At 42.8% G+C, this 25,636-nt stretch overlaps 1 protein-coding gene across 2 annotated transcripts in view; it reads left to right on the top strand.

Annotated features, from left to right (window-relative positions):
* Positions 1-299: 299 nt before the first annotated feature.
* DIDO1 (death inducer-obliterator 1) overlaps positions 300-25,636 on the top strand; it is a 41,759-nt gene continuing 16,422 nt past the window's right edge. Inside the window, exons 1-9 of one of the 2 annotated variants that reach the window (XM_086474780.1) lie at positions 300-464; positions 2,105-2,306; positions 4,469-4,579; positions 4,896-5,832; positions 6,137-6,455; positions 9,419-9,631; positions 10,400-10,625; positions 23,610-24,096; positions 25,040-25,199. In XM_086474780.1, coding sequence (XP_086330906.1) covers positions 300-464; positions 2,105-2,306; positions 4,469-4,579; positions 4,896-5,832; positions 6,137-6,455; positions 9,419-9,631; positions 10,400-10,625; positions 23,610-24,096; positions 25,040-25,199 — 2,820 coding nt within the window. Of the gene's footprint in view, positions 465-2,104; positions 2,307-4,468; positions 4,580-4,895; positions 5,833-6,136; positions 6,456-9,418; positions 9,632-10,399; positions 10,626-23,609; positions 24,097-25,039; positions 25,200-25,636 lie in introns of those variants that run through there. The other variant, XM_086474782.1, reaches the window with a different exon arrangement.

Raw genomic sequence — 25,636 nt, 5'->3', positions numbered from 1 at the left:
TTCAGCCACCCGAGGGTGCCGGTTCCCACTTTGTGGTCCTGGCTCTGCGGCTTAAACGTCGTTGGCAAGAGCGTCTTGCACACAGGGCTTGGGTGCACAGATACGTAATTGTGCACCGCGAAGACAATCCTTTAGACAGTTTTTTTCTTTAGTATGTCACTGGATAAGGTATTCAAATAGAATGCTTTTTTTAACATGTTCTAGAGGCGTAGTTTGCTTCATAGTTTAATATTAGAGTGAACAAGAAGTGATTAGTGACTTTCCATCTTCCTTTAGGCGTATGACTTAAAAATTGCGTGATGTGTGATGAGTTGGAGATTCTGAACAGGGAGATTGAAAGGTTGTTGCAGAACAACAGCGTGGGAGAAGACACTTTAAACTCAGACTGTCTTCAGCCATCAGTGACTGACTCCCTGGATATAATCACTGATTCAGACAATGGAGCAAAATACGTGTTAGAGCAGGTATTCAATGCCATGAGATATAGCACTAGGGTCTTTAAAATTAGTTTATTATATTGTCTTTGTTTTTTTAATTTTTTTCCTCTTTTTGGAGTGGGAATAGTTGGCTGAGGGAAACAATGTAGATAATGTACGTAATCCTCTATAGAGGAGGTACAGGGAGGGAAATACTGACGTGGATCTAGCTATGCAGTCATGGCTTTTTTCCTAATTCTGCTTTGCTACAGTCATGCAAATTTTTAGATATATTGTTTGTGAAATAATAAAGTGATCCACTGATAAAAGTCAGATTTGGGGAGGGGTTTTGTCTTTTCTTCTCTCCTTATTTTTGGGACGATGACATGGCATTGGAGAAGACCTAGAGATGATCATTGCTTAGGAAGTAAAAAGTGTTTCTAAACAGCAAAGATGCTTTAAGAGTTGGGGGCTTGAGAGATGGGGGGGGACACGACACATGGACGGATGTTCTTTAAAAAGAAAAATCAGACTGTGTATTGGCATGTGTATAAAGGATTATCTGCTCTGTCCTTAAATTTGTCTGTCTCCCCACCTCGAGTGTTAGCTATCACTTTTTATATCTTTGAAAGAATTATTAATGTTTAAGTTATTTCCTACTCCTACTGTGGCAGTTCCCCTGCTCCTTTAGTTGCAGAATGCTGGCACAGAGAGTTTGTGTCCAGTTTTGTTCTTCTGTCTTTACTGATGTATTTTATAGGCCAGTTCAAATGTGACTTTTTCTATCCTGTCCATCTGGTCCTCCTTTTCCTCCCAAATTCTTTCAGTGGTCATGTGGTTTGGTCGACTACTTTGGGTTAGATGCAGGCATTTCATAGGGATTTTCAAGCTCTTGCGCTTGGAAGCAAGCAGTCAGCGTTGATGTTTCATTGCCACATGCATGTGAATTGGGACCCCTGGACTAAACAGTTGTTCACATGCTTTAAGTGAACGCCGTGTGACTTTGAAATGTTTTCCAGGGGTTGATTTTTGGGAGAATGTTGTTGATTTTAATCTACTGTCCTTGAAATAAAGCTTTGAAATTTTCTGTGTGGCAAACCTTATTAGTGAAAAGGACAGTGATAGGGAGTATTCCTTAATTTTGTAGCTCAGCTATAAATTTTTATTATCCCACTTTGGAAAGCCACTGAGTAGCCACTTGGTTTTAAATCCTCAAAGCTGTAGGTGTTGGCTTCTGTGATGAATTTTAGTACAAACTGGTCAGTCTTCCCTGCTGTAACCTTGGGCATGTTGATGGAGTTTAAAAGCATTTCTGTGTTTTCATTGCACAATACGTGCTTATTAAATTTCACTCTCAGAATGCTTTTAAATACTGTAAATGGCATAGATTTGTTGATTACAGTTTGTTACTGTTCTGGAAGTCTTAATGGATCTTAAATGAGTTGATGAGAGTACAATCGTGTTTATTTCAAAGGTCTCAGCTGTTGTTAAAGTGGTGGAGCTTGTACTGCTTTACTTTGACTTTTCTTTCCAATTTCAGTGTCTTTCTGAAAGTATAAAACTATCAAGAATAACAGATTTGATTTGTTATGTAATAGAGGCAAAACAATTCCAAATTGATGTAAACAATAGTAAGATAAATTCATAAATATATCAGTGCCTTATTTTGTCTCTGTTTGTTTTTCCAGGAGCCAGCAGGAAAAGGAGGATTGATAGTATTTGGTCCTGCTGACAGCTCAGAGACTCAGTCTGGCACTTCTGAATCAGGAAATTCAGCATGTGCTGGAAGGATAATGCTGAATGACTCTGATCCTTTGCTGCCCTCCTCTGGCTGTCCTTTTCATTCAGCTCTGCAGGAAGAAACCATTCGAACCTCTAATGCTGTGTCAGGTAAAGCATATAGAGGACATTGAAGAGACTTCTCATTTCTTTACATTTTATCTGGAATTTAAATCTCAGAATTTGGATTACCTCTGCTTGTAGCTTTTAACATTTCTTCGTCTTCCAAGGTAAACAAAGACGTAAACTTTTAACTGTTTTAACTTGTTCCCTTACTTCCATTGCAGCATTTTTCTGGTGTGAATGTAATTTTAGTGTTGTTTTTTAAAAAAAGATAGTGATTTTTTTACGGGGGAGCTTAATGGAATTTCTTATTGGATTGAAGCAGTTTCAGCTTTTTACCAGTATACTACAGGCTTAAAATTCACTTTTTATTCTGGCTGTAATGTTAAAAAGTAATCAGTTACTATTTAAATTGATGTTCTGGAGTCTGCTGGTTTTACAGCGACATGTGTAGTGTCTTACTGAAATGACTCGTGTTACACCTTGAGTGTTAAGTTTTTCATGTATCTGCATGGATGTTTATGTTCCAATAGCATTGACAGTTAATGTTTCTGTAATAGCACTGTTAAGTTAATACTAGAAAGCAGAAGAGTTGCACCATAGAGAGAGTGTTTGATAAGGCAGAACAGTAATGCAGCTGATGCAGTGTGAAATAAGGAGGCATCACCAGTGTCCACTGCAACATTGGGAAAAGCTTCCTAAAGGTTGCCTCTGAAAGCTTGTAGCTGCAATATGTACAGCTGTTAGAAATATCTTTGATTCTTTTCTTTCAGCAAGTACTGTTGTTTAGGAATTCGGTTAATGTTCCCTTGTCTTACCTGTGCAGTTCTTGAGCCAGGAATATGCATGTAACTACTCCAAAGGTGGTTCTTGTTGTTGTTTTTAAAGTACTGTTTCTGTTGCCCAGTTCATTGGGGTATACTTACTGCTGCCTGTTGTGGTTTCACGGGAGCAATGTAACTGCAATGACCGTAAAACATAGTGTCTGCATTCATTTAGGAGTGTATACGTGGCATGCAGCTCATTTAAAACATTGCACCGTGGTATAATGCTAACTTTAATACTTGTTCAAACCAGGTTTTTCCTGAATTACTCAAAATGCAGTCTCAGATCTGTCTTCTCAAAGAAGAGAGTCTCCTAGTATGCTGGAAAAGACTTTTGAGAAAAATTGAGATTCTGGTTGTCAGCACAGATTTTATTTTTTCTTTCTTTTTTTGCTTTCCTGTTGCTCCATCTGTGGTAATTGGAGGTTCTTTGCTGGATTTTGGGGTTTTTTTTGGTTGTTTTTTTTGTCATTTTGATGAAAAGCTTTTTGTAAATAACTATGTCAAGGAGCAGCCTTTCTGCAGTTTCATTCAATGCAGATTTTTTTTTCTGGAGAGATGCTTGGGAACATTTTTATTTTGTTCTTTTCTGTATAATTTCTTCTACCTAATAAGCCTTGTTAGAGAAACAATGAAGGGAAAGTGTATTGCTTTATCCTGAATGCCCACCAGTGTTTCTGAAACAAAAATAGCAGCTAAACTGTTTAATAGACGAGATAACAGACCTTTTTTATTGTAACAAGGAAGACTGGGGTATTTTTCTGGTTTTACATTTTGTTCAAAACCTCATTATTCTTTCACTAACCGTGTATTACCTAAGCAGCAGTGGTTTTGTAGCATTGAATTTATTTAAACTGGCTGTTGTTTCTACCCTGTTTCTTACCCTGCTGCAGGTAATCAGCAGTCCTTTCTACAAGAAAATGTTGTTGATAGCAAATACCATCCTCACCTTTAAAGCAGTAACTGTCTGTACTGTCTGTCTGGATGACTCCTTGTTCTGCTCCATGGTCTTTCACACTGGTGCATGTGTGCTTGCTGTGTCCACATAAGGAGTGGAACCGCTACAGGATTTTCCCCAGACAAACCCCGGGGAATAAGTTCATACCATGAAAGGATTTTTTTAAAGAAATATCAGAAAAGTCAGAAATCCTAAGGCTATTTAATAAAATATGTCAGTATAGTGTCCAAACCAATATATTTAACATAGTGCTTTGCCTTTGAAGGAATTGGTCAACTTTTTGTTGATATTTAGCGGCTATTAGTGGCTTGAAATTCAAGTAAAATATTTGTTACAATAACATAATGAGATTGCATCAGAATATTTAGTAATTACTTAGGTTATGAATGTTTTTGAATCTGAGTTTTGAACCTTATGTTTCTCTTCAGCGTTTCAGGGTGGGGACAGTGGTGTCCGTGCTATGGAACAAGCTGTAAGTTCACAGCCAGTGCCATTAGAATCTGAATCTAATACTGACAACATGGAAAATCGTTCTCCGGGTAAGATTTCTTCCTTTTAAATTGAGCAGAAGATAGGCTTATTTGTCCATTGTGTGTCTATATACATAGATTTCTAAAAACCAGAAGAGTTTGTAACAGCTGGATTATGTTGGCATAGTGTTCAGTGATGTGCTTAATTGCTACTGCTGTTGTATTGCATTCACAAGAAAGCATTTTGGCTGTTTTTCGGATCATAAAATGAGGTGGAGATACATATAATCACAAAGAAAATAATACTATGTTGGAAAAAAAAACCCTTAAGAAAAAAAAAAATCTTCCTTCACCACCAGTGTAATAACTACTCCCTTGTTTTTAGCATCAGTTTTGGATGAGAAAGGTGAGCAAAGCAATGAGGAGGAACAAAAAACGATCAAGCCTACAAGTAAAGAGTTCAGGAAAACCTGGGGGTTTCGAAGGACTACAATTGCGAAGCGAGAAGGGGCAGGAGATGCTGATGTGGACTCTAGTGAACAGCAGCCACAACAGCAGCAGCAAAGCTTAAACCTCAGGCGTAGTGGACGGCAACCAAAGCGAACAGAAAGAGTGGAGGAATTTCTTACCACAGTGAGACGCAGAGGGAGGAGGAGTGTTCCTGCTGCTCTGGAGGATTCAAGTGAGGCAGCGTCCTGTCCACCTACAGATGCTGAAACTGCTTCAGAGGACAGTGTTGAGAGCACTCCAGAAATAAAACCTGTAACTCGGAGGATGGTCACTAGGAGCAGTAAGGATCAGAAAGGCTCTAAAAGCAGACTTACAAAAGAGGAGGAAGAAGAGGAGGAGGAAGAGGAGGAGGAGGAGGAGGAAGAAGAAGAGGAGGAGGAGGAGGAAGGTGATACTTCTGATAGTGATAGTGATGGATTAACACTAAAGGAGCTGCAGAATCGACTAAGAAAGAAGCGTGTTGAGCAGAAACCTGGGCAGGTGATGTTGAAGGACATACAGAACCGCCTGAGGAAAGGAGAGTCAGAAGAAGATCCTACAGAAACCAGTGACGCCCAGTCGGATAAACCAGTTGAGTCTGAGTTGTCTGTCAAACAAGAGCCTGAGACTGCAGACAGCACCGAGATCGCTAGTCAGGTGGTTGTGTCTGAGGAAGACACTGAAGATCTTCAGGTTCAGGAGGTAAAGCCTGCCCTTGATGCGAAAGGGGTCACAGATGAAGAACCTGAAGAACTGCCCAAAAGCAAACCTGAGTCTGAGATTTATGACCCCAATGCGCTGTATTGTATTTGTCGTCAGCCTCACAACAACAGGTAGGCAAAGGTTTCACCTAAAAATGCGTGCGAGTAGTTGGAATTTTTTGTGTGATGAAGAATGAAACCAAATGCTAATGCTAACTTTTTGAGTGTAGTAAATGGGCTGTTGGGTTTGTTTGAACTTTGGAGGGGAGTTTATAACTAATACTTAGAACAGGGGATAAACAAATACAGAAATGAGCAGTGAGGCAGAACAGTATACCGGTGCTTTAGTATCTGCTGCTTGAAGTATCTGTTGGGCATTGTCTGTTCAGTTCACAATGCTTTACTGTTCCTTGGTGGTTTGTTTTTTTTTTTCCAGGTTTATGATTTGTTGTGATAGATGTGAGGAATGGTTTCATGGTGACTGCGTGGGTATTTCTGAGGCTCGAGGACGCTTGTTGGAAAGGAACGGTGAGGACTATATCTGTCCCAACTGCACCATTCTGCAGGGACAGGATGAGCCTGTTTCAGAACTAGACCAGCAGGAAGCGAAAGCGGGGCAAGTAAATGTGGATGGCACAGAATTCACAAGCATAGGAACAATTGAACAAAAATCTGTTGAGGACCAAGGAATCAAGGGTAGGATTGAAAAAGCAGCAAATCCAAGTGGGAAGAAAAAACTGAAGATATTTCAACCTGTAAGTATTTTAATTGTTTCTTGTTTTTCATGTTTTACCAAGTACATTGAGATGATGGCTTACTTGTACGGCTGTAAATCTGATTTGTTTTTTTTAAAGCTAAACATGAAGCTGAACAACCTGCTAGGTATTACTGTTAGCAGAAGTTTATCCATAGATCTGTCAGTACAGGAACTAAAACTGAAAGTGTTGTTTTGAAGTGGGGGATTTAAAAGTTTTATGTAGTGTAAGGAAATTCTTTGTGCTGTTCTGCCTTTCTAAATACTGTTTTGGAAGTCAAACAGTAAAGTGTTCTTTTAATAAAAATATTACAGTTCTGGACTGGTTTATACTAGCTTTGAAATAAACAAATTTGGACATTTTCAGCGATAGTGGAACCTCTTACTTAACATTGGCAAGTCTCTGTGGGAATCGATTCCAGCTGTACTTCCTCTGTACTTCCAATTAGTCTTTGAAGTTCTGATTTTTGTCCTGATGTTTCTTCAAATTATTAGTACATAGAGAATTGTTTTGTACTGCCTTTTTTAACATAAAAGTGTGTATTTTGAGTTACTGCAAATTCTGGCATGAAATACAAAAGTTAAAATTTTGTAGTAGTAAGTTCCATGCCCACTTCAAAATACAGGCAGAGAAGCTTCTTCAGCTCACTGTACAGAAATTTAAGAACTTCATGCTACAGTGGTTGCCTTTATACTGCCTCAGCTACTGTAGCAGTGCCAGCATCTTGAATGCTTCCCTATTCTTCTTGCTGTGCCTTGAAGAGCATGTTCAGTGTATTCGCTGCTAGAATGCTACAGCTATTCGTATTTTTTCTGTATGAATTTGTTCTTTAATGCCTAATCCTTAAACTTTGAAATCATCCCTCGAGTAAGTGTTACAAGTTTGAATATAAGCGTCTCTCGGGAGGGATCTTGCTGTTGCAGTACGTTTTCTACAAAACGTTTATGGAACAGCCCCCCTTCCCGCCTCCAGTCAAGTTAAATAGCAGAGTGAGCTTAGTGGATAGATCAGAACACTTTGAGCTTAATATATAAATATTTATTATTTTAAGATAAAAGTGTAGAAAACAGTGTTTTTCTCGAAAAATGCTTTCAGATGCAGTTTCAAACACATCTGTACTTCTTTGTACACAAAAACGTTTTTTAGAGTCCAGTTCTGTTGGTGTCGGTCTGCGTTGCACTGACCGTGTTAGTATTAAGTTTTGCTTCTGAGAATCAAATTACTCTTTGACATTAGCATACTAACAAATTACTTGGACATGTTGGACGTGTCCTTTAGTGAAAGAAAAACATGATTATCATGAACTCATTGCCTCTTGTGGAAGAACTGTTCTATTTTAGGTATTCTTTTGGCATTTGGAAATGGACTGCAACTACTGGTGTTTGCCAGGCCGTACCACATTTTGAGAGAACTGAACAGTCAAGTCTGTGTTTTAGCCCCTGCTGCTGTCCCTCGTACCTCAGTTAAAATTCCTCTGTGGTTTGTGCAAACAAGCCTCACGCTCTCTCTGCAGAATTCCCTGCCTGTTTGAGGCAGAGAGATCATGGCTATTTCATACGTTGGTGTGCTGAAATCACTCTGTTACAGTGACTGAACAGTCTCATTATTCAGTTTATCTGTTCTCTCAACGCCAGTACTCTAAGCGCTTTGAGAAGGACTGACTCCTTTTTGGTTTTGTTCGTAAGCACCTATAGCTGTAGAATTTTGCTTTGTGATTAAAATTCCTAGAAATTGTGTAGGTACAGACATCAGCACTGAAAGTCCTGTCATCATCTGAGTAAATGCCCTTAATTAGAAATGACAGCTCAGTTGGTCTGAAGTTCGAGGTGCTTCTTAGGAAACGTGAATTGATACTTCTTTCTTGTACTTCAGTTGAGTGTGTGGAATAGTATTTTAAAGCATAAACTTAATTTTTACGGGAAAATTCCCAAGCCCAGGTTTTAGCAGACTGCAGCAAGTAATGCTGTTTTACTGACTTTTGACTGGGGAAAAATAAGCAACACTATTCAAATTTCTTAATTTTTTTTTTTTTACTGGAAGTATTCCTGAAAAGCTCGTTTTTGGTAATTACAAATGGCAGCTTATTGATAAGGGAGAACTACTGTTTAGAACTGCAGTAGTTCTGGGTGTTGGGTCAGTGTTGTAACGTTTTTAGGAGTCATGTAGAAGAGTGAGACTAAAGGCATAACACACAGAGGCGATATGTTGGAGCCTAAAGAGCTTTCAAATATTTCTAGACTTTGACCTAAAGTACTCTGTTTTCAAGGACTGCTGCTTTCTAAACCTTAACATTTGAAGAGGAAGTGCTTAATGTAAAACGCTTTGGTAGGGATGGAGAGTAGTCGTGAAGCCGAGGGAGTGCAGATTGGGTACGCAGACTTCCTGGTGTGTAAGAGGTGTTAGGCTATGGGAGAATTGTCTAGAACGGTTGTGTTTATGTAAGTTGGAGACTTAAAATTGGTAAAGCTCTAGAGCGAGAACTGTCTGTACACCTGAATAGCTGAGTGCTTCCTTTTGCGTGTGTGCGTGGTCGAGGGCAGCGGCTGATGGTGGCACATAAGTAAAATGTGTTTTAGAAATCTTGCTCTTGAGAAACCAGTTTTGCGTTATTAAGAGATTTCTCACGTGATGTAGATGATCAGAAAAAAAACATTTGTGTGCTTACGGGATCTGAAAATCTAGGAAAGCCGCCCCCCCCCCCCACTTCACTGCTAGCAGCCCAGCCGCTTGAAAATACAACACGTTCTGAACACAGGGTGGTACAGGAGTGAAATTGTTAGGTTTGTGTGGGTGGTTTCTGTTACCTCAGGAATGAGAGTTGTTTTCATGCTGGCAGTTGTGCCAGTCCCTGACGGTCGTAGCCGCGGTCTGTGCGCGTGGTACGTAACCATTTCTGCGCGGTAGAAAGGTGATCCTGTTGTTTCCTCTCTGAAGTCTGAACTTGCTCCATTTCAATCCCGTAGGTAATTGAAGCTCCTGGTGCATCAAAGTGCATCGGTCCTGGCTGTTTTAATTTGGCTCAGCCTGATTCTGTGTATTGCAGCAATGACTGCATTCTCAAACACGCTGCAGCCACTATGAAGTTTCTGAGTGCCGGCAAAGATGCAAAACCGAAACCTAAAGAGAAGATCAAACCAAAATCTGAAAAACCCGGCGTGCCAAAATCTCAGCTGCAGGTGAGCTTATGTTCATGGCCCTGGAGCACAGCAGCTTATTTCTGTGCTCTCCTTTTTGAGTCCAATGAAATTGCCAAATCCTGCATTGAAGAGGAGCTTGCTTTTTGTTTTAATTTTTTTCTGTTCTCTTGCCTTTTTCTGTGTTGAAAGCGTCGTTTAATTCTTCTGACAGTGAAATGTTTTCCTGTCACTTTAAGATCTTTATCTAGAGGCAATTGTTTTTTGCAAGGGCTTTCAAAGTGGCAGTGCCCTTTTTTAAAAAAATTAATTCATTCAGAATTAATTTACTTCAAAGAAAAAAAGTATAAGCAGTGCTTATTTTTTATTTTAATGTCATTTCAAATTAATTTTACCTTAACCCCAAATTACTGGGTTTTGGGCAGTAATTTGGATTTACTGTGAATAATGAACTAATGTGACTGCATTGTATGTGTGCTTTGGGAAGCAAAAAAGGTGAAATAGAAGCCTTCTCCTTTCCCTTCTGAAACCACTATAAAATGAGCAGTAGTTTTTTCGAACAAACAAAAAAAAACCCCAACTTTGACGGTAAACACTATTGTTTTGAGGTGGTTTCTTTACCATTCTTTTTTCCTGAAGTTGCAGTGTATGTTACTTTTGCTTTATAGAGTGGGAAATCGCATCATTTCAAGTGTATTTACAGGAGCTTGCTGCAAAAGCAATTTGTGTGCACGCATATAGTCACATCGCTTCTTGCTTGTAAAATGTAGTTGATGACGATTAGTAATTAAGCTTCTTTTAATCATACAGGCAGGTATTAAGCCTCTTTCAAACCAAAAGAGACAATTTCCTGAGAAAAGAGAGGTGAACGTGAAGAAGACTGTTCTGACAACTGCCAAGACTGAGGCAAACACTCCACCTCTTGCTAAAGAGCCAGCAGCAGAAAACAGCACACCGTCCTGGGCAAGCGATCATAATTACAATGCTGTAAAGCCTGAAAGGACTGCTGCCATTTCATCTTCACTGTTGTTCAAATGTATGTATTGCATAGGGATATTCCTGAATAGTCATTTACATTTTCTTTGAATATCCATCCATTCTTGGCTCTGCAAGACTAGGGAGTTTAGGATTTGGGGGTTTTTGCTTAACGTGGCACCCAACTATTCTTCTCCACCTTCAAAGATTCGCACACAGAGATGCACACAAATGGGAGACACTTTTAGAGGTTTCATTTGTATCCTATGACAGTTGTGTGATTAAGAGCCTGTCAATCTGCCCAGCTGATTTCTGGATGAAAACTACATGATTAAGCTTTAAATTTTTCCCATAAAGACAATAACTGTGTCTAATAATCTAGAAAAGGTAAGTATCGATACGTTTGTGTTAAGCTTTACAAAAAGGTTGCACAGTGTGCCCCGCGAATCAGCAGCTGACTGTACTAATTTGGATTGTATTTTTGTAACTTAGATTTGGCACCTATCTCTCAGGTCTTGCATTTTCAGTGCTAGTGCCGAGAATGAGATCTTCAACGTGGTATCCAACGATACTTTACACTGCTGCAAACAGCTTTTAACTGTCGAGTATATCCAAGTTCTTCCTGCTGCTTTTCTTCCTTACATGAAATAATTTAAGGACCATTCTTTTAGGTTTGGGGGGAGGCAGTACTGTCGTTTTGTCCTGTTCCCCTCCCCTTCTGTTTATATGTTCATACTCACACATTATCCACACACAAAACACATCCTCAGTGGTTATTAGGCAGAGATATTGCCTTGCATATTTTTGCAGGTTTTGAATAGCATCCTTGTAACTCACGTAAAGGTAAGTAAATGCTGTTTGTAGCCTGAACAAGTCTTTCTGCTAATGACGGGTTTTGATTGACTCAGAAGTAGTTTTATAATGCAGTGGTGGAACTTCAGATGAAGTCTTACATTCCACATTTGAAAAACACATGGTGCCTAAGGTTTAATCACGTGAAGATTAATGAATTCAGCAATGCACTTCTCACAGCTTTCTGAATCACACTTTAGCCAATTTACATTATATTTTCAGGAATAAACCGAGCTTTAAACACTTTATACGTAAAGTAACTGAGAAGTTTATAAATTATCTTCTAAGATGAGATTTTTTTTTTTAGATGTAACTTTTAAACACTGAGGGAACACCAGCTACCTTAAGTTGCTGTTTATTAGTATAGCACATAGCAGACTTACTAGGCATGTTGTAATTGCCTTTACCCACATCAAAGTTTAAATGGTTATAATTTTTTACCTGCGTATTTTTGTTGCATATTTTGTTACTTGGGCCCTGTGCCTTTTTTACAGTGACCTCTTAAGATACATATTGTGATAAACTCGCATTTTTTTTTCAAGCTGCTTTTAAAGAAACTGTAGCTTTTTTGTCAAAACCAGTAGTGTTTTAAACATAACTAAAATTAGGCCAGAAATGCTACATAGATGAAACCGTAAGGGCTTGTTTTACATGTCAAATGTTTATGGCACTTTCTATCTCAATATAATTGGGATGATCCATGTAACCATATCGCTGAAATTGTCCTTATTGCTACAGGTTTATTTTTCTAGGAGACAGGAATACAGGTTTTGGGGGTTTTCTAAGGGGCGTTGCTCCTAAGTTTTCCCACACTGGAGGTCATACAGATTTAACCAATTCCCGTAGAAAATTGGATTCCTTTAGCCAAGTTGTTAAACTGGTTCAAAAAATATGTGTATGTACCAGACTTTAATAAGGAATAGAAACCAACCTAGTTCGTGTGATGAAGAAATCGCGTATCAAATGCAAGGAAGAGCTTCAGCTTGCTGTTACTAAGGTAAGTTGTACTAATCTGTGGGGACTCTGCCGTTACTAAATTCCTGGGTAAATTGTTTGTGTATTTGTGAAAAAAATGTGTCCTGTTTTTTGATGGATGGGTTTGATCTGTAATCTTCCTGAGAAGCTGCCGTTGCATCATCTTAAAGAGTATTCTACAAGATTTAGTTTATTTAGCAAAACCTTTATGTGCTGTTCAAAACAGAAGTTACAGCGTTACGGACATTTGTGAGAGTCCTCTCACATCGCTTTGGGTGTCTGAAAGATAGAAAAGTCTGAGCTAGTCTGTCAAGAAAAACACCTTCAGTGGACAAAACATGTAATGTGGTTTAGACACTAATCTTGGAACCAAGTGACTCGTTGTTCAGAAATGTGTATTTCTGAACATTGGTTCTGAACGACGTTTAAGGTGACTAGTTCAGACATCCGGATGTCTCATGTTTGGGCTTCAGGTCACCTAGAGGAGGCTAGGGGCGGGATTCTTCCATATACAGTATTTCAAAATACCACCCGTGTCCTCCCGCAGCTTCAAGCCACGTTCTGCAGATCCTCGTTTGTAACTTCAGGGCGTGAGGCCCTTTAGGACTCGGGGGAACTTGCCATCCTGAGCAGAACTGCTCTCTCTAATGCTCTTTCTCCCTCAGTCAGTTGAGCGGATTTCAGACAGGGCCTTACTGTTTACTTTTACTCTGTTCTTGTCAGATACAAGATGTCGTTGTTGTTACATATGACAGTAGTTTCGGTAAGTAGTAGCAAGAAGAAAACCAAGCCACTTTTACAGAGGTACGGGATGACAGGAGCATGTCTGCATCCAAACCCTGCCACCACGCCCCCTTCTCTCCTCCCAGCCTGTTCCGCATCTAAAAAAAGCGCTAGCAGCGTGGAGTTAGAGCAGGGATTTCTTTTTCGTTGTTACCCCATTAGTTTGTGTTTTTTCACTTCCTGATTAATTTTTTTTTTTTCTGTAGCTTTTTTGGGGGATGAGCTGTGCTTGGAAGTGACTTTGTACACCAAGGTCAGGAGCCTGATTAATGACGCTGTCTAAGATTTGATGTTCCCAGTGAAAATGATCCTATTTATTCATTTAATAACTAGAACGGGAAATACCTTGAGCTTGCTTTGATAAGTCAGTGAATGTTCAGTACAAGTACTTTTAAAGTTGCAGGCAGTGTTTGAACTAGACATTTAAGAGGAGATCAGGAATGTGTCACATCCCTTCAGAAGTGTTGCTTTTAATTTCATTAGGAAGATTGGTATTAATTTAACATGCAGTGCTCAACTTTTATATTGAATTCCAAAAGCCATCCTAGCTTCCAAATTGATACCAGTGTATAGCCTTAGGAACATTGTTCAGGGATTCAAGCTGTGATAGAAGTCCTGAATTTGGCATGTGAGCCAGCGTCCGTTACCAATATTTAGGTCGTATCAAAGGAGTTGTAAAATTAATAACAAAAGCAAAACCAACTTGTTTATCTAGTAAGATCATCTCGGTGTTTGTGGGGAAGCACCACCCAAAACGATTTTGGAAATGTTTCGGGTTTGTTAGCAGACCAACATACATCTTGCAACAATAGGAAGCGTTAATTAGTCTGGAGAAAGACCAGTGTAAAGCAGCATAATAGAAACATGTTTTACCATGTTAGAAGTACATGAACTGGTAGTTTACTTGGATGCTAAAGCTGCTTAAACATTTTAACTGCATTTATTGATAAAAGTAACTGAGTGCACAGGAGAGTGAAGAAGGTTTAATAGATAAAAAATAAACATGAAATGTGTTTCTTATTATTCCTGTGGTAGAACTCCCTGAATAAAAAGCACTTGTCACACCAAGCCACTAAACTTCTGTAGACAGACAGACAGTAGAGTTTGTAGCAATCTGTTGTAGTACCTTACTTGTTACTAGTATTTCTCAGAAGTTGGTAACGAGTAGGGCTTGGAAGGGGAAATGTTTCGTTAGGAGAAAAGCACAATGCTTGTGGTACCTCTCCTGCTTTACAGCAGTGAATTACGGAGAGACAACGCTGCCACCTCCTGGAAGTTCCAGTTTGCTTAATTTCTTCTGCAGCTAAACTTCTCTACACCCAAGACCTGTTCACCAAGTGAATAGCGTTTGCTTGTGTAGTTAAAGGTCCCAGATCCTCAGGGCGCTTGGACTGCTTGGTTCCTGCACACCTCTCGCAAAATACGGAGATGTAAAGGGAATACAGTGATACTGGGAGCCCATCGCCACCAAACGGGATGTGCGTACCAAAATGCTAGAATTCCAGCGTACATCATTAATGTATTTTTTTCTTGTATTTTTTTCCTTTCTGTAAAACAGTATGAAGGCAGGGAAGAAAGAAAATTACTACGAAAAAGAGAGCAGGGGGAAAATGTAGTACGCTCAAGACCAGAGGGGTTATGGCTCGGGAGGTGGCAGTGATGTAGGAAGCTGTAAGTACCGTTGGGAAGGGAAGAGAGCCCGGCCCTGTCTGCACCCAGACCGGTGCCAACCTACTGCTGCTCTTCTGGCAAGGTTGTACCAGCTGAGGTTGTGACTTTCCCATTGAGCGCAGTGGATGCGGATACCCTGCTGTTGGTTTAGCTTAACTAGTAACAAATACTGAACTTAAACTGAGGAGCTCTCAAGCCCTAAGTATGTTTGTCTGCAGAGACCGGTTGTAGTTAACCGTGATGCCGTTGGTTTGGTGCGAGTGCTTCCCCGTAGGAAAAACCAGCCTGTGCCAAGATCCGGGCTGGTGTCGCTAAAGTGCCGCTGGCTCAGGCGTCTTGGCTCAGTGCTGCGTTCTGCAACGGACACCCATACGAAGAGGCGATAAGTATTTAGCAGCGGGGAATAAAAAGAATAGTTTATTTTGTGTCACTGGCCGTGTTCTGAGACCTGGGGCTGCTGTACGTGTAGGTCTGGGCTTGACCCTTTGTAACTAGAGGAGTTTTCAGAAAGGCTGCAGACAGACCCCATAGCGATCAGAGTGCCCGAGATGAGTCTGCCAGAAATTCTGAGACATTCGTGTTGGAAATCTGGCTTTGGAAAGGGGATAGTGTAGGAGCCGCTGCTGACCCTGCATCATGGGAGTGGCAGGGGCTGGGCTGGCCCACGGGCTGGGCTGGCCCACGGGCTGGGCTGGCCCACGGGCTGGGCTGGCCCACGGGCTGGGCTGGCCCACGGGCTGGGCTGGCCCACGGGCTGGCCCACGATCTGAGCCCTGGCTATGGAGCGAGGCAGACCTCGAGTGGCTGCTGAAGCCAACGTCCCCTGGGGCCCAGCTGATTAAAAGGAGCAGTGGGATCCGTGGGGAGCCATTGTCACCTCCTGCCTGTGAACTCCTGGAGCTCCCCTTCTCTGCTCTACAAGGTATGTTACATCTCTCCTGTGGCTGTCGGCCACATGAAGATTTTTGCCGTGTCTCTTAAGTTAGGAAGGGTGGTCCCTGCTGCTGGCATGTTCCTCATTTTGCCTTTCAAGCACCCAGCACCCCCGAGGTGCTCCAGCACTCTTGCCATGATGGGCGCTCGGCTTCCGTGTAAGGAACCGTGGCTGAGGGGAAGGGTTGGGGGGCAGAAACCTGGTACAACTTGACGGGTGCACTATGAACATCAGGGTGGTTTATCTCGTCATCCACACCGAAAGTGATGAAAGTTTAATTAAAAAAACCTCACCACCCTCTATTGCTGTTTTGCTTTCTTTTACTAATACTACTTTAGTTCTTTGACCTTGCTCACTTGACTGCATAGCCAGTGGAAAAGATCTTTCTCTGCTAGTCCCCCCGTAAAAGGGGTTTTTTGAGGTGATCACTTGCGCTTTGGAGTCAAGTTTTGCTCCTGTCTTGGTACTGATGATTCGCTGTGTCTGATCTGTACTGAACTTGGAACCTGAAGATGGCCTGTCCCTGCAAGGAGATGATACCAACCCATGAACGCTCTGGAAAATGACGAGCCCCCTTTTTTGGTGTTTTTTTTTTTTTTTTTTAATTTTGCAGCAGACAGTGCCTCTAACTCAGGAGCGGTGTAGTTGTGAAGATGCAGCCTAGCGTAGATCAGATAAATCACTATATTTATATCGAACGGCTGAAAGCAAACAAAGCTTTGCCGGTCTACGCCGCAGGTTGGCGTAGCCTGATAGCAAACCAACCCCCCACCGCAGCAAGGGCCCGTTGTCTCAGAGTTTCCTAAATTAATGAACTTCAGACAGGTTTGGTTTCTTCGTGTGCCTCCAGCTAGAGGCTTGGCACACGGGCAGCTGGATTACGAGCTTCTCCTTGTGCAACTTAGGACTGATAAGAGGCTTTGGAAGACAAACCCGCCGGGCGGGAGGCAGGGCCGCCGCTGGGGCTGCTGGCGGGGAATAAAAGTTCGATTCGGTCTTGGCGGCGGGAGCGGCCGCGTCGCTCTGCGGCGGTTCCCGGTGACTACTAACACGGCGGCCGGTGGCCGCGTTTGGCTTGTGCAGAACTAACGCTGTCTTTGAGGGCGGGGGGGGGGGTGCCGGCGAGCCGGGCACCGCCGGGCTGCGGGGGGCGGCGGTCGAACGGCCCCGCCACGGGAGCGGCCGGACGCGCGGGGCCGGCAGGGGGCGCTGCAGCGGCGCCCGCCGGGACCGACTTGGCCGCGGGCAGAGGCTGCGCCCGGGGAGCGGCGGCGCTGCGGTAAGTGGCCCCCGGCGGGGAAGGGGGCTCGGCCGGCGGGCTCGGCCCCGCGGCCCGGCTCCTGTGGAGGTCGGGGAGGGCCTCGATAAAGGCTTCGCTCCGCCGGGGCGCGGGGGCTGAAGTTCAGGGTCGGTCGGCCACCGCGTTGGGGCGGAGGGGTTGAACGGCTGCTCTGGTGAGGTCCTGCGGAAAGGGGTCCTGGCACGGCTCCATCGGACCAGGCCATCCAGGACCTGGTGAGGCTGTTGGAACACCCCCGGCTGTAAATGTGAGGAGTCCTGCCCACCCTCTCTTTCAGTAGACTTGGGAAGGGGAAAAAATGCAGTTCCTAAATTCTCAGCTACTGGCAAGTAGGGGTGAGAGGTGTCACCTCTGAGCCAACAGCCTGGTCGGTTCTGCTGCGGTCCGTGCCAAACCGGGCCGCCCTGCCCTTCTGCCGGGCCCAGGCCGGCCAGGGCAGCGGGGCAGCTACTGCGGGGCCGTGCGGAGCTCCACAGCGCAGTGGCACAGGCCGGGTTCTGAGTGACACTCCAAGGGCTGGCTTGGGGGTTTTGTGAATTCCTAAACGCTGTATTGATTCTGGCTCCTCACATCTGCGTCCCGATCAGACGTTGAAGCTATTGCGAAGGCCGGTGCTGTCGCCTGTCTTTAGAGATTAGCGCTTCTCAAAATACAGAATGGCTCAGCTCTGGCCAGCCTTTACGCAGGCTGTCGAAGAACACCTTCTAACAGGTATTTTTGCTGTTTTAACAAGTGCAAAGCTGTACTAGTGTGAATTTTCTTCTATTTTGATATAAGGTTATTTCGAAAAGGACATAAAACTCCTTTTAAGTGTAGTAAAAGATCCATTTTAAAAGGTGGATCACAAGTAGCTGTACTCTGCTGCTTAGGTTTTACTAATATTGCGGGATTTTACAGAAATCTTTTCCAAAAAAAAACATTAACTACCAGCTTTATTACTGTTGAGGCCACACAAACTTGTATGCTGGGCATGCATTTGAAAGTTGCGGCTGTTTTGTTTTGTTTTCCCCCTAAACCTCTTATTTTAGTGACAGAAAGGCATGAAAAGTATGTGTAGAACCCACACGTGCTTCAGCAGCCTCTGCGCTGTGAAGGCCCGCTGATGGGCACGGCAATGCCTCCTGAAGCGCTGGGTCACCAACGTCCTGCTCCCCCGGGCCAGTCCTGCCGCTCTGGAAAGTTCTGTGCAAGGTGGACGAGATGCCGCAGCCGTCAGCCTGTGCTCCCCACGCACTGCCAGGAGGAGTTTTGTCCTGGGGGGTGGAAAACGTGGATTAGCAGAAATGGGAGGAGACACAGGGAAAACTTAAAACAATGTTAGACACCGGAGGCAGCGGTTCTGGTGTACGAACAGCCTTATGCCGAATTTCTAACTCTAAGGAAACTTCTCATAATTAGCACTGTGTAACAATCGATCAGCTTGCCCGGCTGCAAGACACTTTCACAAAAGCCTTTTTAATGTTCTCTAGTAGCAGCACTGATGCTTCTTTTGCAAAGATTTTTCACAGGAAAAAAATCGAGCCTTGCAGACTCTTCAAGTGTAACTGCCTGTGGTTTTTCTACAGCATCGTTCAAAACTTTTAGCATCAGCTAAAGCAAGAAATTGAAGATTTTTAAAGTGTGATTTGAATAATTTTAAAACAATGCAAACACAAGCACTAGCACATTTCTTTCAGGTATTTAAAAGTTGGAAAAACTAGATAATGTCTCCAGCAAAATAACCTGTCATAAATGAGGTAATTTAAATAGAAACTAAGGGTGGGGTGGGGGGGTGTACTTTTGAAGTGGCTTTCTAAAGCTACTATTCCAAAGAAAGATTGGGTGGAGAGGGAAAGGGAGAAGAACCAGAATAGTTTTGACTGCTGTACAGAGATGCTTTTAAGAGCTCAAAGGAGGAGCCAAGTTTCCGTTGGATAATTTCTGTGCTGGTGGTATAAAACACAACCTCCCGGTGCAGGTGAGGGATTGATACGAATGCATCCTGCAAATCCTTCCTGCAAAGCCCAAACAGCGCTACACTGGGGAAATCGTGTGTAAATTGGGCCTCAACAACCACGGTGCAATGCTGAAACGCCAACGCTGAGATGTACGAAAGCGAGGGACACGCCACCATCGGGCTTTCAGCAGCCTCGTCTGTGACAGTAGATAACGGGGCAGTTACGTCCTCCACCGCTTACAGAAGTTTCGTTCTTGGCCGCGTGTTGTAACTTCTGGCTTGGCTTCGTGGGGAATTCCCTCAGGGGAGGGGTTCTGTGTCTGTTGACATCTAGTGTGAGAGATTATAGCGAAGTCTGCTGTGAACATACCACAGTAATGCTATTTCTTAAGCCGTGCAAGGTATGCACTTTTTTTCTGCCAGAGGATTCACTGGGCTTCACTCTGGAAATGAGCTGACTCACTAGATCCGGCTGTGCTGCTCACACTTTAGCCCGTGCCTCTCTTCAGTCAATAAGAATCCCGTTGCTGCCCTGAGTGGCTCAAGGACAAAATGGGGAAAATAGGAATTAGCGTTTTGTTTTGGTTTAAATGCTGCTTCTAACCTCAAGCCAAGGGAGGCACATCTGTGTGTTCAAGAGCACTGAATGGAAGAGCCACCAAATGCCTTAGTCTGTCACTAATCTTCTGTCTGTGGTGAAACTCCCTGGTACCCTGTTAGGCTGGACAGGCTGATGTTCAGAAGTCGTCTCTCTGCTTTTGTTTGAAATTTCTTTTAAGAGCATTTATTGTAGGTGTGCTGGAGCTACTGACGGAAAGGACCCGAAACATCACAGTGTAAAATACGGTGGCCAGCCCGTATAGTGGGCATTGACTGCGTCTTCAACTTGTCCGTGGACTGCAAGGCCAAGCAATTTGAAGCTCGTGGTCTGTTCCATTGTACGTCCTGTCAATCTGCTGAGCGACTGGCATCTGTTCAGAAGTTAAATTCCACATATGTTGGCCTGTTCCCCTCTGAAAAGAGTGCCTATTTCTGTTAACTCTTCCAAACATACCCTTGCCATAGTTCCATACCTATCAGAAGATAGTGTGAGCTTTGGGGCGTGCTCCTGTTGCGGCTAAGTCCACAGAAGAGCGAGCTGCCACCAGAAGAGACAGTCCTGCTCCTTCCTGACACTCAGCTGGGTGCTCCTGTGCACCGGATCCGAGACCCGTGTCATGACACAGTGAGTTGGCTCAGCTGAATTAGGTGGCAGCACGTTAATCTTGTCCCTAAGACCCAAAACTTGATAGGACAGAAATTCTGGCCTCTCATAGTCAAAATCAGGTAAGAGGTTGTTTAGATTAGGTTTGTCTACAGCCATCACAGGTTATTTGCCTACGTAGGATTTAAGTAGTCTCGGTTCTTCGTCAAAACGTGCACGTGGTTTGACGGTGTCCTTTGAAGAGAAGGGTGTGTCCTGTACATTTGAAAGAGGAGTGGGTAGACGTTCTGTAGCACCGAATGGCCTGCATGTGACTGAATGAGGCTGTACAGAGTCTGTACCATCAGTTTCTCTCCCCAAGGGCTGCTAGGTAGACAGTTTTAATTGTATGAAGTAGTATTGTAGTTTGAAACTGTTAAACTTTGAAGCACGTGAAATATTTGCACATTTTCTGTTGCCTGAAGAAGCACAGAACTCCCTGCCTTACTTCGGAAACCTTTCTAAATAGTCATGATGCCAACTTGCAGCATAAAGGATGCTCCTGCATCTTCTTGGACACTGATTCTGCTGCTCTTCAACCCTGGGAACTTCAGTCTACCTTGGTACTAGACCTCTTATTTATTTAACAAATACATATTGTTACTACGCTACAGCTGTTTGTAACGCAGGTTTGTGGAGTGGATGTAGTTCTCCTGTGTACATCATCGGATTGACACACAACATCTTGTGCTATTTTAGTTTCATTAATGGAGTTCTTGTTAACTGATTTGAACTAATCGTTAAAAAGATAGCGTGAATTTAGAATTTCACATTTTGTACTCCTGCTGTAAACCAAAAGAACTAAATGTCTTGGCACTGAGGACTGAGTTTTACTGTCATAATTTTGAAACCCAAGCTGTGCTGTCCCGCCTTTTCCTGACGAGTCACAGAAACCTGCTTCTGTCCTGCCTGCCCGGAAAGGTACAGTTCTGTGCAGGAGATGCAATAAACCAGGAAAAAGAGAATGGAAGCAGAGGAATTCCTGCAGCGTTACCCGTGTGCACGCTTTGGATATTTGCCTTCTCTCTAGTCAAGACCGAAAAGAGGTTGGCTTTTACCTCTGTTAACCTCTGGGTCCCGAATTTACCAAACAAAACGCACCAGCGATAGTTCCCGATCCCCTTCCTCCCTCCTGGGATTGCCAGACCCCTCCCGACAACTAGAGCGGGGGTAGCGGGGTAGGGGAGGGGGGGACACGTAAGGACGGACAGGGTGGGTCACACGGGAGCTCTCCCTAGCTCGACAGCAGCCAAGACCAGTCTCTAGGGGAAGCTACGGGAATAGTGCGAAAGTAATAATTTTAATTTACTTTAGAGCAAAATCTTCCCATCCCTTGAAGTGATTTACTGTATTGTGGCAGCTGTTTTCATGCTACACCTCAAATCTCACTCAGAAAAATTCCTCAAGATGTCTACTTGTAAAACACTTCCAGGGGAAAAAAAAAATAAGGATAAATACGTAGTGTTTCTGGATCTTCTGGCTGCTTCTCCCTGTGCTCCAGCAGAAGTTCAGCACACACCCTTCCACTGAGCCTGACAGCAGTTCAAGTCCAGCGTCGTTTCGTAGCTCGTCCTGGCCGCCGGCTTCTGTGTTTGGGGTGAAACCACCAGCAGTCAGAGCCCCTTTGAGGCAACCGGGGTCAGCAGCGTCTGTCTGCTGGAAGCACCCGCTAATGTTCAGGGGGTCCCGGAACTTTAACTACGGCGAAAGGCTGCAAGGCCTTTTCCTCCCCAAATTTGGGGAGTATTACATTGTGTCTCTTAAGCATTCCGAATCCCCCCCGGATTTGAGGGATGTTTCCGTTGCAAGCTTGCGCTGATTCCTGGGGGGTTTTGAACCAGACTTCACAGGAGTGCTTTGTCCCCTGCAAGTCCATCTCGGAACAGATGGATTGGACAATTTAAACCCTTCCTGGTAATTTTGGCTCTCATTATAGCAGATCTGGAAGGAGGAGAGGGGCCATTTGGTCCTTGGTAAAGTTGATCAAAGTTAAATTCCTGGATCCTTCCCAGGAAGCGTCCTGTGTTTTGCAGCTAGGGCCTGTGGGCTAATTCATCTACAAATTAGCTAAAACCATCAGATTAAAAACTAACTTGTTAACTACTCGGTGGTTATCTACAGATTTGTGAGAAAAAAAGGCTTTTTTTGGGGGAAAACTTGTCTTTTTCTAACTGAAACAATTGTATTTCAGCAGTTGGTTTTTGGTAGTTTCCCCCAGATCCCTTCCTTGTTTGAGCTGTCGGGATAAACGTGCTAGTGTGAGCTGATTGGAGTGTCTTGTAAATGATGTTTTGTTTGATGGGGGGATGTGGTGTCTTGGTTTTGGCTTTTTTTGCTCGGTTGAATTGTTCCTGTCGGTGCCAGAAGGTGGACAGATGAAATGCGATTTAAAGAAATGCTTTCTTAGTCTGGTGCAGCTATAACTTCAACGTCTGTGAAAGCTGGAGCCTTTACTTACACTTTGTAAATTTTCTTGCATATGATATGTACCCATTGTTCTATTAACATTAGGAAAAAAAGTATTTAAATGGAAAATCTGAATTTTGAGAATGGTGGGAATTAGATGGCCACAGCCTGAGCAGCAATGTTAACGTTTATTCTAGAAGTCTAGAATTTAGCTAGGAACTGAATAGGAAGATCTAATAATAGTTGATGGCAATGCCATCAGTATGATACTCATGCTAGCAACCAAGTAGATTATCTATTTAAATTTTTTAAGCAGCTTCTGTGCTACATAATTTGTCTGTCTTTGCTTGCTCTTTAAAATAAATCTGGGTGAAAGGGTTTATTAATTTCCGTAATACTAAACATAAGGTAATAGTAATGCAGTTTCAAATTCATGGACTCTGTCATCAGGTCGGCCTCTAATAAACTGGTTCTGTAAGGTGCTATGAGAATTTTTCTGTTGAAATGTGAAATGTGAGTTGTTGCTTTTTTTTTTTTTTTAAATGTGTGAAAGTTTGGGGTGTGTTTGAAGCTTAACCATGAAATCCCACGTAGGAATCTTTGAAGGTGGTGCTTTATTCCCCCCCCGCCCCCCCTCCAGTTTTCTTGAGTAGATTGTAAATAAAATTTTCAACTTTTAGAGCCCAAGTGGAACTTCAGACTCTTCAGTCGGCCTCTGAGACAAAGTACTCTCTGAATGCTCAAAGGCAAATTTCTTCAAGAAAAAACCTATAATTACTTTTAAACAGGCTAGTGAAAGTGAATAGCTTAAATTGCCTCCTTGATGGTAATTCTCTGGAGATGTCATTTCACAGACTTTTCTTTACAGATTGCTACCTGGTCTTCAGGAATAGGAAGTTATAAAGTTAAGCCTTTAATATTGTATTTTCTTCTTTGTTTTAACAGCTCAAAGGGAAGAGAAAAGGAGCGAAGATAGAGCAGAGCCTGCATCGGCATCAAAGAAAGCTGTTGCATCTATGATGGAGAAGCAGACATCTTCTCTCGCTAAAAATCTCCCTTCAAAGAAGGCCCCGTCCTTCTCGAACACATCAGTAACTAAGCAGCCACTTAAACCTTCAGCTGGAAGTTTCAAAGGTGTCATTCCCAAGAAACCTTGGCCTTCGTCAGGCAGTGTTCCTTCATCAGGCACCGTTCCTTCGTCCGGCAATGTTCCTTCAAAACCGTCCTCTCTTTCTCATGGCTCATCAGTTTCCAAAAAACCAGCTACATCCTCCAGTTTGGGTGGAGGACTCAAAAAGCCTTCACTATCTTCCATTTCTACCGCGTCTGGAAGTAGTCAAGCAAAACCATCAGCTAGCCCTATCCAGTCACAACCCAACTCTCAGATTCGACAAAATATTCGACGATCCCTAAAAGAAATTTTATGGAAGAGGTGGGAATTCCAAGCACTCATTTTATGTAGGAAAATACAACGAGAAGTAAATGTTTAGCCTGCAGAGTTTTGTTTGTGTCTTGATAAAGGATATTGAGGGATTGAATTTATACTACCAAGTACTACAAGCGTAACTGGCATTTCATGTTTAAATTGAAAAAAACCTGATATAAAATAAATGTGCATGTGAAAAAGCTTTAAAAAAAAAACCCAAACACCTCACTATTCCATTTGTATTGAGGCAATTACAGTTGAAGAATTAAATTACAGCATAGAAGCTTTTGTAATGCAGGTGCTCTGAAGTTTTAAAATCTGGTGATGGCAGTGTCTGGAGTTTGTAGGGAACATAGTACAGGAAATATCATGGAAGGTTAGAGTCTTAACGTTAGCAGAGATTCCCTCTCAACATAAAACCCAGCAACAACCACAAGCCCTGGTCAGTGGACAGCTGTATCACTTGGGAAAGGAAAAAAATAATACAAACCAACCAACCAAAAAGCAGATTTTCCCACAACTCTTATTAGAGCCCATGTCAGCCATCGATACCTATTGTAGACCACTGCACTCTGGTGGTGTCTCTGAAATGCAGATGCTGTTCGTTGGTGGAGGATCTGGGACTAAAACTGAAGTGCTTGGGCTCCCTCGGTCACTCACGGCAGAGAACCTCCGAACTTCAGTGCCACCAGCAGTAGTTGTAGAGGCTGCCGTGACCTCCCGGAGCTGCCTTCCCTGGCCGCCTGGGGACAGCAGTGCAAGGTTCCCCTAGGTGTCAGTTCAAGGTCCTGAGAGAGACTTTGGCTTTGAGGTGTCATTGAAATTGGGAGTCCTGAGCCCTCACTGAGCAGGGGGCGCCCAGGTTAGCTCTGGAAAGTTGGTTTTTATGAATGCTCCCTGAAGATTCATGCCTAACCTGAATGCACGTGCCCTTTCTTGTTTTTAACAGAGTCAATGATAGCGATGATCTGGTCATGACAGAGAGTGAAGTAGGGAAAGTGGCCCTCAATATTGAAAAGGAGATGTTTAATTTGTTCCAAGTTACGGACAACAGATACAAGAGTAAATACCGTAGCATCATGTTCAATCTCAAGGACCCCAAAAACCAGGTTTGGAATTTCCTTAAACAGTTACCATATATTGAAACAACTTTTGGGTTTTAATGGTATGTCAAATTCTACCCTCAACGTGAGGAGTTTCAAGATAGACACATAGGAATTACACTGTTGTCCCGGGTTAGGCCTGGGCCGGCTCAAACCAGGACAGCTATAGAAGTTTTTTGTAAAGCCATTCAGATCTTGTAAAAAAAAAAAAAAAAAAAAAAATCCAAGTAGCAGTTCAAGTTCTACTTTGTGTATTAAGTTTAGGCATTTGGTATGAAATATTTATTTACAGAATAGCTTTCTTAAAATAAATGCAGCCTTTATTAATTTCTCTTCTTGTGACATTCTGTAGTATGTCTTGGGTACTGCCCACGTACATGCCCGTATTTATGCTTTAGAAGAAAAAATGGGTGAAAATATTCACTAGAGAACATTTGAAACTT

The sequence above is a fragment of the Leptosomus discolor genome, chromosome 17 (genome assembly GCF_034619465.1).
Source record: "Leptosomus discolor isolate bLepDis1 chromosome 17, bLepDis1.hap2, whole genome shotgun sequence".
NCBI lineage: Eukaryota > Metazoa > Chordata > Aves > Leptosomiformes > Leptosomidae > Leptosomus > Leptosomus discolor.
The sequence above is the reverse complement of the archived record's forward strand: the minus strand, read 5'-3'. Positions and strand labels throughout refer to the sequence as shown.